General features: G+C 42.8%; 1 protein-coding gene and 1 long non-coding RNA gene across 2 annotated transcripts in view; both read left to right on the plus strand.

Moving 5' to 3' along the window:
• The first annotated feature begins 2,186 nt into the window (after positions 1-2,186).
• Positions 2,187-9,211, plus strand: LOC137095941 (uncharacterized). Its single transcript, XR_010909087.1, has 3 exons — positions 2,187-2,311; positions 6,798-6,879; positions 8,929-9,211. It is a non-coding gene; the product is annotated as an uncharacterized lncRNA (long non-coding RNA).
• Positions 9,212-11,985: 2,774 nt separating this feature from the next.
• The window catches only part of STK39 (serine/threonine kinase 39), a 152,236-nt gene continuing 149,386 nt past the window's right edge, over positions 11,986-14,835 (plus strand). The window contains exon 1 of the mRNA XM_060778477.2: positions 11,986-12,386. Within this exon, the coding sequence (XP_060634460.2) occupies positions 12,170-12,386 (217 nt within the window). The 5' untranslated portion in view covers positions 11,986-12,169. The remainder of the gene's footprint in view (positions 12,387-14,835) is intronic.

Genomic DNA, 14,835 nt, shown 5'->3' on the forward strand with positions numbered 1-14,835 from the left:
GAAACCTTCCTTTTTGTTCAGTGCTTTGTGTATTTCCGTCACTCCCTACTAAGCTGCTGCCATGAACTTACTGTGAAATAAGATAATTCCTGAATTCAACCTGTGCCAAGTATACCATCACTCAAAGTTATGACATTTGTTCCTCAAAAGCAATTGTATGCTCAAAGTCACTAAAAACAATAAAGCTCACAATTTATTAAAAATACCCAGCACATAAACAATGCCACACTTCAGTACGGCATATGGAAATCAGAAATTTCTTTCTTTTTAAAAAAGGAAGCTTGGTAAAGCATCATTTTGAAAACAACTGTTTGTTTCAAGATGGTTTTGTCTTGCTCAAAATGTGACAAGTAAGGACAAAAATAGATGGGATGCAAGAAGTCTGTGAATGATTTGCATGATGTTCAAGGAAACAAACAAACAGTTACGGCATCCCACTGAACTGGATTAGAGCCATAGCACTGGGAGAATTTTTTTCCTTTTTCCACAACACCAGATGGGAAAGCTAATAGTTCAAGTAATGGTTTTCTTCAAAAGAGCATATTGGTTTAGGCATGTAACTTTTTATGAGAACAATATAATTCTGGTTGTCTCTACTCTCCTAGCACCATAGCTCCCGTTCAGTTTCAATCTATCCATATATACTCAAATATAAGCTGACCTGAAAATAAGCCGAGGCAACTAATTTTACCACAAAAAACTGGGAAAACATATTGACTTGAGTATAAGCCAAGCGTGGGAAATGCAGCAGCTACTCATAAATTTCAAAATAAAAAATAGATACCAATAAAATTACGAGATCTTGGAGTCCTCGTGGACAACAAGTTAAACATGAGCCAACAATGTGATGTGGCGGCAAAAAAAGCCAATGGGATTTTGGCCTGCATCAATAGGAGCATAGTGTCTAGACCTAAAGAAGTAATGCTACCCCTCTATTCTGCTTTGGTTAGACCACATCTGGAATATTGTGTCCAATTCTGGGCACCACAATTCAAGAGAGATATTGACAAGCTGGAATGTGTCCAGAGGAGGGCGACTAAAATGATCAAGGGTCTGGAGAACAAGCCCTATGAGGAGCGGCTTAGGGAACTGGGCATGTTTAGCCTGAAGAAGAGAAGGCTGAGAGGAGATATGATAGCAATGTATAAATATGTGAGAGGAAGCCACAGGGAGGAGGGAGCAAGCTTGTTTTCTGCTTCCTTGGAGACTAGGACGCGGAACAATGGCTTCAAACTACAAGAGAGGAGATTCCATCTGAACATGAGGAAGAACTTCCTGACTGTGAGAGCCGTTCAGCAGTGGAACTCTCTGCCCCGGAGTGTGGTGGAGGCTCCTTCTTTGGAAGCTTTTAAGCAGAGGCTGGATGGCCATTTGTCAGGGGTGATTTGAATGCAATATTCCTGCTTCTTGGCAGGGGGGTGGACTGGATGGCCCATAAGGTCTCTTCCAACTCTTTGATTCTATGATTCTATGATTCTATGATTAATTGAGGCATCAGTGGATTAAATGCTTTTGAATATTTACATAAAACTGTAATTAAAGATAAGACTGTTCAACTCTGATTAAACCATTATTCTAACCTTCTTCAATGTAAGTTTGCTTACGTATCCTTCCGTAATAGAAAGAGAAAAATAATGGAAATGTAATAATAACAGTAATAATAGACTAAAATAATAAATGTAATAATAACAATGGAACCCCCGGTGTCACAGCAGGTTAAAACTGCTAAGCTGCTGAACTTGCTGACTGTTCAAATCTGGGTAGCGGGGTGAGCTTCTTCAATATAAATCCTTTCAAATAATAATAAAGAAAGTAAAATAATAAATGCAATAATAATAGAGTAAAATAATAAATATAATTATAAGAATAATAGAGTAAAATAATAAATGTAATAACAATAATAGAGAAAAATAACAACAACAACAGAGTAAAATAATAAATGTAATAAAATAATAGAGTAAAATAACAACAACAACAGAGTAAAATAATAAATAACCTTGACTTGAGTATAAGCCGAGGGATTTTTTTTTCCAGCCTAAGAAAGGGGCTGAAAAACTGGGCTTATACTCAAGTATATACGGTATGTGATTTTTTTTTAATAATGAAAATTTTAGGAGAGTTAGACATGGGCCCCTCACATCTGGTTTGCCCTTAAGGTACAGGTTGTAGACAGCTGGGTTATTTATCACAATGCCTCCTTCGTCCTATCTGCTGTTAGCAAAAGAGGAGTAAAGATGATTCCAGATTCACAGGAAACAGCAGAGTCCAATCCACCTGAAAGACCCACACAGTTACTGTGATAGGACGGTTGGTAAGCAAGCATCATATTCCTATTGAGTTATTTTAAAACAGGCTTTTACATTTTAACTGGTTGGGGTAGAAATGTGTTTAATGGGTACGCTATACCTTCCATGGTGTTTTGACATGTATTTAATAATCCTAAATTAATGTTTCGGTTATGTTGGTTGTTTAATGGTTTTCAAATATTTGTACTATAAGTTATTTTGTTTGTACTTGCAAGTTGTTTTGGATTTCATAGTAGGAAAAGGTTTATATAGAAAGCAGATTAAAGAGGTAGACAGAGAAGATATCAGATGTTTTAAATGTACACATATGCATGTAACATAGGCATTGTGAATGTCATGCCTGGCGGAGTTGAAAGATAAAGGAGGTTTGTTGCTTTGTGCCTTCAAGTTGTTTCCAACTGAGATGACCCTTAGGAAAACCTGTCATGTTGTTCACTTGAGTAGGAAAAGTACTGCCATATTGTTTACTTGGCAAGATTTATTCAGAGGGCATCTATGAACTAATACACAACATCTATGAATCAATAATGGGAAGGAAGTCTACTGCAGATATTGGGAAAATAAAACTGCTAGTGAATTTTTACTGAGACAGATATTGAACTCACCAATATTTAATTAATCAGTTAGTTCTTTTCCACCTATGTTCCCATTTTGGGTGAACTTTAAGTTAGTGAAGGGCTTTCATTTATTATTATAATCACATGATCTAATACCTTTCAGCTGGGCTCTGAGCCAGATCTGCCATTAGGTAGATTGGAGCAGGTATCTTAGGCTGCAGATTTATGCTGTTATATGAAGGACAGCAAATTGCTAGCTATTTAATTGGCTATCATTGTATTTTGATTTGTCAAAGAGGGGAGAGGAGCTTGGGGGATTTTCTGCCTCTTCTGCCAAAACAATTGACCTGACTTTGAGTACTGGGCTGTGGCGCAGCTAGTTAGTAGCCAGCTGCATTAAATCACTAATGGCCGAGAGGTCTTGAGTTCGAAGCCTGGCGGCCATTAATAGTCTAGATAGCAAGTAAGTTCCCAACCATTAATAGTCTAGCTTGCTGTCAACCTATGCAGCCTGAAAGACAGTTGCATCTATCAAGTAGGAAATTTAGGTACCACTTTATGCGGGGAGGCTAATTTAACTAATTTATGACATCATAAAACCTTCCAGCAGTGTGCAGAAGAATGAGGAAGTACTCCATAAAAGGACCTGGTGTCACAAGTGGATGGTGAAGCGGCAACTCCTCCTTTGGCCGGAACCAGGCATAGCTTCATAAAGCCGGAAATGCTGGAATGTTAAATTGTCTGTCTATATAAGATGTATGTCTAAATGGTATTGGATGTTTGCCATGTATATGTGCATTATAATCCGCCCTGAGTCCCCTGCGGGGTGAGAAGGGCGGAATATAAATACTGTAAATAAATAAATATGGTGTACTTTGATTTGGGGAGCAGAGGAGCATATGTCACGTCATGCACAGTTCTACCAAGATGTCCAAAGTTGACCCAAAACATTGTTTTACCAAAACCAGTTTGGGGAGACAAGGAAATACTTCTAAACATATCAGGAGATTCTGGGCAACATTTTAATAGGGACAGAACATTATAGTATACACATGTATAAGCAGAACAGGTCAGCCATGCCCGTTTGCAACACACCAGTATTCTATAGCAGTTCCTCAAACTGTAATCCCCCAGATGTTTTTGACTTCAGCTCCTACAATTCCTAATATCTGGCAAGATGGCTGGGATTTCTGGGAGTTGAAGTCCAAAACACCTGGAGGAGCACAGTTTGAGAAGCACAGTTCTATAGAGTTTTCTTCTCAAGATCTGAATGAAGATGGAGGAGTTGGCTGGTATCCATCAAGCAAAGAGTAAACAATTTTTCCTGTGTTGATTGATTGTACCGTTCTGAAGATGTTGTGTGTGTTTTCCTTGGCAAACCTTGGCAGGGCAAGAGCATTCACTAACAATGACTATGTGTGTACCTTTGAGATGCCCTTAAATGACATAGTATCAACAGTAGGAGTTCAGGTTCTTAAAAAGAAATGCAATAGGGTGGGTGCAATTGATCTGAAGGAAACCCTGTTGAATTCAGTGGGGCATCTACTTTCTGCAGGTGTATATCAGATTGCAATCTTAACAGCCTCATCATATTAGGGCAATGGTTCTCAACCTTTGGGCATCCAGGTGTTTTAGACTTCAGCTCCCACAGTTCCCTAGTAAGCTGGCTGGGATTTCTGGGAGTCCAAAACACCTGGAGGCCTAAAGGTTGGGAACCACTGTACTACAGCATGGATCCACTTTAAATCCAGTTTCTGCTTCCTGCAGAATTCTGGGACTTGTAGTTTAGGGAGGGTCTTTAAACCGCTCAGCCAGACAGTTCTGGGCTTCACTAAACTACAAATCCCAGAATTCTGCAGGAGGCAGAAACCAGATTTAAAGTAAGGCCATGTTCTACCGCAGTGGTCCCCAACCTTTTTTTGACCAAGGACCACATTGACCAGGGATTACTCTCTAACATTAGTACCAAAAGGGTTACGAATCAGTTTTTGGTCAACTTTAGATTCAGTGTGGTTATTTGGGGTGCTGATTCATTAAATTTCATTGGATAGATCACATCAGCTCTAGTTTCTGATGCAGAACGTATGCCAGCCAGTAGTCACCATCTGCTTACCCACAGAAAACCATATTTAATAAGACTTGGCACTATAAAAGGGTTTTGAGAGACCAGTCGCTCTAGATGCAACAGTATAGTAATGAGGCCGCAGACCATATTTTCGTTCTTGTGGACTACTGGTGGTCCACAGGCCACAGGTTGTGAATCACTGCTCTACTGTAGTGAGGCTAGTATCCTTAATATGCCAGAACTGGGAAGTATTTTTATAGGTCAAGCAGGGGCGGCTCGTCCATTATGCAAAGTAAGCGGTCGCAGTACACTTTTTTTGCCAGGGGCACAGAGGCGCCTCTGTAAATGCCCCTTGATCGCCACTTGAGGAGTGCCCCCTCGGCTCACAACAGCCCTAGCAGTCCGGGGGAAGCCTTGGCAACCCATTACGTAAAGTAAGCATTTGCAGTATAGTTGATTTTGCCCAGGGGCACTCTTGAGGTGCTACTGGAGGGAAATAGACCTTGACATATGCGAGTTGTAGTTACTGGGATGTATAGTTCACCTACAATCAAAGAGCATTCTGAACTCCACCAATGATGGAATTGAACCAAATATGGCACACAGAATTCCCACGACGAACAGAAAATATATCAATTATTGGTTTTTTTTTGGGGGGGGGCGGGCAAAATACTGTTTGCTTACCGTTGAAAATTACCTAGGGCCGCCTCTGAGGTCAAGGGTAGTACTTTCATATTGCAGTCCTAAAAATTCAGTGGTTCACAAACTCTGGTTCTCCAGCTGTTTTGGACTTCAGCTCCCAGACTTGCTGATTGTTAGTCAAGATGGCTGGGGCTTCTGGATGTTGAAGTGCAAAATCCGAAAGGACAAAATTTTGGGGACCATTGTGTATACTTACCTGGGAGTAATCCTTATTAATCCTGAGTGGACTCTTACAATATTGTGCTGAAATGCCAGGCTCAAAATGGATTTGAAACTGCACTTACATGTCCGATTCCTCAGAAAAATGCTGATGGGAGAAGAATGCTGCTATAATGTACTTGATTGACAAATCTTACAGATTGAAAAACCCTGAAAAAGAAACAGCAGCATGAATGAGAAGCTGAGTGCTAATGCAGGTGGAGAAGGGGAGGAAGAGATTTGAGGTGGAATCTTGAGCAGGGAGACTCTATCATATTTTTAAAACTTTTGTTTTTCAGCATTGTTAATATTTATTTTTTCATTTAAATTTTCAGTATTTTTTTAAAAAAATATTTTAATTTCCCCAGTTGTAAAGGCTTTTTTTATGTAGATGTATGTGTGTCTGTGTAAAAACACACACACAAAAACAAGCATACTCAGGGTGGAAAATATGTGGCCCCCCAGCTGGTGTTAGACTGCAATTCCTAGCATTTCTTACCATAGTCTACAGGTGCAGTCCAACAAGACTTGAAGGGCTACATGATTCCCACCCTTGGAATAGATATACAGAACAGCTGGGATATTTGGAGTTAAAAGGGGGAAGGAAGGAATGAACCGATTCCCTCTGATAGGAATTCTGTGGTTTTAATAACTGGCCGCTAGTCAAAAATTCCTCTTCTGCAGCTGTTAAGAATTGACACCTGACTCTTCAGCACCCGCATTATACTCACTTTTTAATGGCCTGTTCCTTAAGACCATTTCAACCCTACTACAGCAAATCACAAATCAAGTCTATGCCAAAGAAAAGACTGGCAACGACCCTTCTACTATGCTTCTGTTAAAGACATCATTTCCTGCTACATCTATTGGCAATGCTATATTCTTTTTGTAACTCAAATTATTTCTGTATTTAATATTTTCAATGTTTGTTTTGAATATTTTAGCTAACTATAATTGGTTTTTTTGCAGGTTTTACTCTGAAAAGAAAACTAAAGATCAACATGAGCAGCATCTTTTCATACCATCTGAGCACTGGCTACAAAAGATTGAAGTCAGTTAGTGGTATAAAATAATTCAAATATATTTCATATATATATGTGTGTGTGTGTGTGTGTGTGGTTCTGGCCCAACTTACCTGTCTCAACACATTTCCCCTTATGAACCTTCGAGGACTTTAAGATTGTCTGGAGAGGCCCTGCTCTCGGTCCCGCCATCATCACAGGCATGGCTGGCGGGGACGACAGGGCCTTCTCAGTGGTGGCCCCTTGGCTATGGAACACCCTTCCTATGGAGATTAGATCGGCTTCTTTGTTTTTAGCATTTCGAAAAAAATTCAAGACATGGCTATTTGAGAAGGCATTTGCGAATACTGAGTAACAGACATAAGAACGGAATCAACTACAAGATAGGATTCGCCATGTTTTTATGAGTATTTATTGAATTATGTTTTATTACAGCAGTTATGATTTTATTGATGTCAAAGTTTTTATATTGAATTTTGAATTTTGCCTTGTAAACCGTCTCGAGTTGCCGGAAGGCTGAGAGGGACGGTATACAAAAACAGTAAATAAATAAATAAATTTTGTGTGAGAGAAAGAAAACTAGAAGTAAATTCTGCTCACTTTCAGTTATTAAGAAAGATCTCTCCTGGGCCTAAAGTAGTACAAGAAAGGCACAGAAATATGAAAATCTTCCTTATGTCACTTAGAGTGATTTTGGGGGCAAAAAGGTCTTCTAGGTACCTAATGTGGCCCTTCCCTTTCCATGGTTGCCCACTCCCGGTTTACATTACCCTGTTGCATTTCATTTTCTATTGTGTTAATCTCTTTTATGTTGATTAGATTTGTATCTAGTTTGCCTCAAGAGCTTGTGAGGGGATATAAAGGAGGGGATATTTGAACAACTACCATATGGGCAAAGCAAAAATATTTTATGCACATCAAATTTTGGAGTCACCAATGGAAACATTGCAAAATTATATTTTAAGAGCCTGTTGCTTCTCTTCATCTTCCTATCAATGCTCAGAAGTTCATCTCTGTCAAATATGGAATATATATAAACATACCTGATCCACAAATTTAGCATCTATGTGTTAAGCTGGAACTCAGATCTTAAAGGGTTTCACAGATTCTTGTGAGACAGTTTCATCAACCCAAAAGAGCTAGCACTGAGTTAAATCTTGGGAACAGCAAAGGTCTTTCATATAGTTAGATTGAGTAGTGCACAATTCAAACTAGGGCTGTTGCTGGGTGAGTTCAAGTCCTTTCTGACTTAAGACATCCATATCACAGTTTTCTTGGCCAAATTTGTTCAAGACAGGTTGGTCACTGAGTTCCTCTGAGGCTAAGAGTGTGATTTGCTCAAAGCCACACAGTGCGTTTCCAAAACAGAACAGGGATGTGAACCCTGGTCTCCAGACTCCTAGTCTAACACTCAAATTACTACACCATGCTGGCTCCACAAATAGAAAAACAGAAGCGCCGGGAGAGAATCCACATATGTCTTCAATCAGGAAGACTCGTGTGCTTTCTTAGAAGGAAATCTCTATTGCTTGTAATAACTCAATAAAGATTTACTCATTTTAAGACCTTCTGCTTACAAATCCTTGACACATCTCCAAAGCAATGTTATTTTCTTCTGCCCTGTATATCTTTTTATATGGTCTACACAGAGAGGCTTTAACACGTCCTCTGTTCTGAGTCTATTTTATTAGGAACTAAGATTTTTATCATTTGTTCCCATCTGTGCGTCTGTGTTGCTGTGGAGTTTCATAATCCCTAGATAACGTCCAGTATTATTTCGACATAACCTTCAAATATCTGTCAGTAATAAGCAGAATTAAAACATAGTGTCTCCCAGAATGTGGTTTGTGTTAGACCTTTAATATGTCAACGTGCTCGAGCTCAGCTCAAATGAGACAGAGAGCAAGGCATTAAGAAAGAATTACATTTTTAGAAAACTTGAATACTCTAGTACTTGATACCCTTTTGGAAATTATGCTGGTAATTATGGTGGGAGATGATGGGCTAAATTCAGCATTATGTAAGTTGGCTTTTCCCTGCACAGTATAAGTCTCCCCTTCTTTTCTTTCTCCTTGCAGCCCACCATGATCCTTATGCTGGGAGTAGAGGGGCAGGTGGGGCTGAAGAGAGACGCCTGTGATGCCTGTTTTATTCGTGGAAAGAACTGTCAGATTTGCACAACTAGTGCTTCCGGATCAGGAGTACGGTGTATCTGTTTTTGGTTTTATCCCAGATGAGAGCTAACCATGGGGCAGAACTTTAACTCCAAAATACCTTCAATACTCTAGACAGTTCTGACTAAAATTCTGATAAAACCTGGAGGAGCGAGTCCTCCGCACCATAAACATGGAAACCTCTGGCCTCTCCCAATAATAAAAAATGTTATTTGTTACCCTCCTCTCCTCACTGCTCTAAGCGGGCTACAACACAGGCAACACAAATCAACATAAAGTACATACAACTTTTTTTTTTTTACAAAATGATGCCATAACCTTTTGGCAAACATGTATCTCCATATCCATTTGGGAAATGGGATTCTAAAATGGAGTCTTAGTCCTGAACATGTCTAGTTTTGATCACATGGTCCTCAAACTTTTTAAAAAGATGGCCAGGTCACAGTCCCTCAAACTGTTGGAGAGCCGGATTAGAATTTGACAGGCTCGTCTGGCGGGGACAAGAGACAGGGCCTTCTCAGTGGTGACCCCTCGGCTGTGGAACACCCTCCTTAGGGATATTAGATTGACCCTCTCCCTCCCAAAAAAAGTAAACATCTGCCTCTTTGAACAAGCCTTCAGAAATGCAATGCAATAGACCAGGGGTCCTCAAACTTTTTAAACAGAGGGCCGGGTCACAATCCCTCAAACTGTTGAAGGGCCAGATTATAATTTGAAAAAATCATGAATGAATTCCTATGCACACGGCACATATCTTATTTGTAGTGCAAAAAACCACTTAAAAACGATACAGTAATTCAAATGAAGAACAATTTTAACAATATAAACTTATTCGTATTTCAATGGGAAGTGTGGCCCTGCTTTTGGCTGACGAGATAGGATTGTTGCTGTGTGCTTTCAAGTCATTTTAGACTTAGGCTGACCCTGACCGAGGGCTGGGTAAATGACCTTGGAGGGCCGTATCCGTCCCCCGGGCCATAGTTTGAGGACCCCTGCCATAGATAATAAAAAAGGCTTGCAACCCAATAATATTTCCATGATCCACACAAAACCAATCTGATGGGCTGGTATGAAAACCCGCCTGTGGGTTTAATTTTTGCAAGGATTTGACTAAAAAACTAGGAATATCTGTCCTCTAGTGCAATTGTATGGTAGCTATCTACCAGGGATAAGTTTTGATATTTTCCCATCCTTGTGGGAGGGGAGGCTTCTCTCATGTCTCCACATGGGGAGCTGGAGCTGACAGAGGGAGCTCCTCCACGCTCTCCCCGGATTCGAACCTCTGACCCAGGGGTCCCCAAACTACGGCCCGCAGACTGTATGCAGTCCGCCGAGGTCATTTCTCCGGCCCGTGCGCCCTGGCCTGGCCACGCTCACCTGGCGCCGCTCTGTCAATTGCGGACACCCTCTGCTCCGGCCGCTTTGCCTGTGTGGGAGGGAGAATTTATTTATTTATTTATTTCGAGGTTTTATATACCGACCTTCTCACCTTCAAAGAGGGATTCGGACCGGTTCACAACATGTGTTAACATACAAAGAATATACAATAACAACACAATGTCACTTCATAACATGATTAAAATATCAGCACTATACACATTAAAACATTATCAGCCTCCCAGTTGGGTCCTCTGCAAAGCAGAGCGGCTGGAGCAGAGGGTGTCCGCAATTGACGGAGCGGTGCTGGGTGGGCGTGGCCAGGGAACGCTGCCGTGGTGAAGGCAGGTGAACTACAACTCCAAAACTCAAGGTCAACGCCCACTAAACCCAGTATTTTCTGTTGTTCATGGGAGTTCTGTGTACCAAGACTGGTTCAATTCCATCATTGGTGGAGTTCAGAATGCTCTTTGATTGAACTATAAATCCCAGCAAATACAACCCCCAAATGCCACCAGTGTTCACATTTGGACATATTGAGTATCAGTGCCAAGTTTGGTCCAGATCTATCATTGAGTCCACAATGATCTCTGAATGTAGGTGAACCACAACTCCAAAACGAAAGGACACTGCCCACCAAACCCTTCCAGTATTTTCTGTTGGTCATGGGAGAACTGTGTGCCAAGTTTGGTTCAATTCCATCGTTGATGGGGTTCAGAATGCTCTTTGATTGTAGGTGAACTATAAATCCCAGCAACGACAACTCCCAAATGTCAGGATTCTTTTTTCCCCAAACTCCACCAGTGTTCAAATTTGGGCATATTGAGTATTTGTGCCAAGTTTGATCCAGATCCATCATTGTTTGAGTCCACAATGATCTCTGAATGTAGGTGAACTACAACTCCAAAACGAAAGGACACTGCCCACCAAACCCTTCCAGTATTTTCAGTTGGTCATGGGAGAAATGTGTGCCAAGTTTGGTTCAATTCCATCATTGGTGGGGTTCAAAATGCTCTGTGATTGCAGTTTAACTATAAATCCCAGCAACTACAACTCTCAACTGGCAAAATCAATTTTTTGAGTGAAGGACATACATTGGGTTGTTAGGTGTCTTGTGTCCAAATTTGTTGTCAAATCGTCCAGTGGTTTTTGAGTTCTGTTAATCCCACAAACGAACATGACAATTTCATTTATATAGAAGTGTGGGTTTTTGCTTTTCGATTTGGGGGGGGGGGGGGGGTTGCACTGCAAATAAGAGATGTGCAGTGTGCATAGGAATTCATTCACGTTTTTTTCAAATTATAATCCGGGCCTCCAACAGTTTGCGGGACTGTGACCCGGCCCTCTCCTCTGTTCAAAAAGTTTAGGGACCCCTGCTCTGACCTATTGAACCCATTGCGCCACTGAGGGCTGAATGCTATGGGGTGGTACTAGGCGCTGTGGTTGGACAAGGTGTGTGGCCTCGACTAGAGTGCTGGACCCCGAGGATTCCCTCGCCTGGAGCCCTGGCAGGGAGGGAGAGCGGGCCCGTGCTGCATTGGGAGGCTTGAGCGGCTCCTCCTCCTCCTCCTCCTCCTCCTCCTCCGGATGGCGGCCCAGCCTCCGCCCCTTAGCGGATGCGCGGCGGAGGCAGGCAGATGAGGCGGGTTAAAGGTGGTGCCGCCGGCAGGGAAGTTTAAAGGAGGAGGAGGAGGAAGGAGGAAGGACGCTCGCTTTCTCTCTTGCTTGCCGGCACTAGAGGCGCCGTTGCTGCTGCTCCTGCTGCATCATGGCGGAGCCGGGCGACTCGCCTCTCCACGTCCAGCAGCAGCAGCAGCAGGAGGAGGCAGAGCAGGAGCCTCAGCTACAGCCACAGCCTCAGCCAGAGCCCACTGTTGCTGCTCCAGTTGCTGCTGCTGCTGCTGCTCCTCCGGCCAGCCCGGCCCCAGCAGCGGCAATCGTCTGGCCCATCCTGCGGGACGCCTATGAGCTGCAGGAGGTGATCGGTGAGTGGTGCCTCCCGGGCCTGGCTGCCTTTGCGGCGCGCGCCCGGCCTCGTGGCCTTTCTCTCCTTGGCGCAGCTCTGACAGCCCTGGCCTGCCTCTTGGGTGGCTTGCAAAGGCACGCCTTTTCGCCTGTCTGTGCAGCCCCCCCCCCCCCCCCACTCCCGGGAACCAAGGTCCTCCTTGCCTTACGCTGCAAGTTTGGCACTCCTTTGAACTCTTTCGTAGCCCTCCTCCAGCCAGGATGTGGACTCATTCATGGGAGATGTAGTTTGGCCAGGCCTTTCTATACCGTGCCTCATCAAATTTGTACCCCACATTGCTACAGAATCAGGCATCCTCAAACTGCGGCCCTCCAGCTTTTTGGGCCTCCAACTCCCAGAAGCCCTAACAAGCTTGGTGGTTGTAGGTTTTTAAGGTTGTATGGCCATGTTCTAGAAGCATTCTCTCCTGACATTTCGCCTGCATCTATGGCAAGCATTCGCAGAGGGTTGTTGTAGGTTGTCAAGGTTGTATGGCTGTGTTCTAGAAGCATTCTCTCCTGACATTTTGCCTGCATCTATGGCAAGCACCCCCAGAGGGTTGTTGTAGGTTGTCAAGGTTGTATGGCCATGTTCTAGAAGCATTCTCTCCTGACGTTTCGCCTGCATCTATGGAAAGCATCCTCAGAGGTTTGTTGTAGGTTTTTCAGGTTGTATGGCTGTGTCCTAGAAGCATTCTCTCCTGATGTTTCATCTGCATCTGTGGCAAGCATCCTCAGAGGTTTGTTGTAGGTTTTTCGGGTTGTACAGCCATGTTTTAGAAGCATTCTCTCCTGACGTTTCGCCTGCATCTGTGGCAAGCATCCTCAGAGGTTTGTTGTAATTTTTTCAGGTTGTATGACCATGTTCTAGAAGCATTCTCTCCTGACGTTTCGCCTGTATCTGTCGCAAACATCCGCAGAGGTTTGTTGTAGATCTTTTGGGATGTATGGCCATGTTCTAGAGGCATTCTCTCCTGATGTTTCATTTGCATCTGTGGCAAGCATCAGCAGAGGTCCTCACAACCTCTGACAATGCTTGCCACAGATGCAGGCAAAACGCTAGGCGAGAATGCTTCTACAACATGGTCATATAACCCGAAAAACCCACAACAACTCAGTGATTCTGGCCATGAAAGCCTTTGACAATACACCTAACGAGCTTCTTCAGTTGTCAGGAATTCTGGGACTTGAAGGCCCAAACAGCTGGAGGGCTGTAATTTGAGGATGCCTGCTCCAGATGGTGAAGTGGTAAGGTAAAGGTTTTCCCCTGACATTAAGTCCAGTCGTGTCCGACTCTGGGAATTGGTGCTCATCTCCATTTCCAATCTGAAGAGCCAGCGTTGTCCATAGACATCTCCAAGGTCATGTGGGCCGGCATGATTGCATGGCGTGCCGTTAACTGCATTCTTTCTACAGCGGTGTTTCTAAGCCTCCCTTTTTAATACAGAGCCTCATGTGGTGGTGACCCCCAACCATAAAATTATTTTTGTTGCTACTTCATAACTAAATTCTGCTACTGTTATGCATCGTAATGTAAATATCTGTTATACAGGATGCATTTTCATTCACTGGGCATTGACCTTGAGTTTTGGAGTTGTAGTTCACCTCCATCCAGAGAGCACTGTGGACTCAAACAATGATGGATCTGGACCAAACTTGGCACGAATACTCATTATGTCCAAATGTGAATAGTGGTGGAGTTTGGGGAAAGTAGATCTTGACATTTAGGAGTTGTAGTTGCTGGGATGTATAGTTCACCTACAATCAAAGAGCAATCTGAAACCCACCAACGATAGAATTGGGTCAAACTTCCTACACAGAACCCCCATGATCAACAGAAAAAAGCCCTATGGGGAGCGGCTTAAAGAGCTGGGCATGTTTAGCCTGAAGAAGAGAAGACTGAGAGGAGACATGATAGCCATGTATGTGAGGGGATGTCATAGAGAGGAGGGGGCAAGCTTGTTTTCTGCAGCCCTGGAGACTAGGATGCGGAACAATGGCTTCAAACTACAAGAAAGGAGATTCCACCTGAACATTAGGGAGAACTTCCTGATTGTGAGAGCTGTTCAGCAGTAGAACTCTCTGCCCCAGAGTGTGGTGGAGGCTCCTCCTTTGGTGGTTTTTCAGCAGAGGCTGAATTGTCATCTGCCAGGAGTGCTTTGAATGTAATTTTCCTGCTTCTTGGTAGGGGGTTGGACTGGATGGCCCACGAGGACTCTTCAACCTCTATTATTCTATGATTCTATTATCTGTTTTAGCTCGCTTTCATTTTTAATTTTGGCCTTCAGGACACATTTTCCCCAGGTGACAAGCTCAACATTATAGAAGGAATGCAGTCTGACATTACTTTTACTGCCATGACTCAGTGCTACGGAATCATGGGAGTTGTAGTTTTGCAAGCCTTTCTGTGCCCAAGAGTACTGGTACCTC

Source organism: Anolis sagrei, chromosome 1 (genome assembly GCF_037176765.1).
Source record: "Anolis sagrei isolate rAnoSag1 chromosome 1, rAnoSag1.mat, whole genome shotgun sequence".
NCBI classification, from domain to species: domain Eukaryota; kingdom Metazoa; phylum Chordata; class Lepidosauria; order Squamata; family Dactyloidae; genus Anolis; species Anolis sagrei.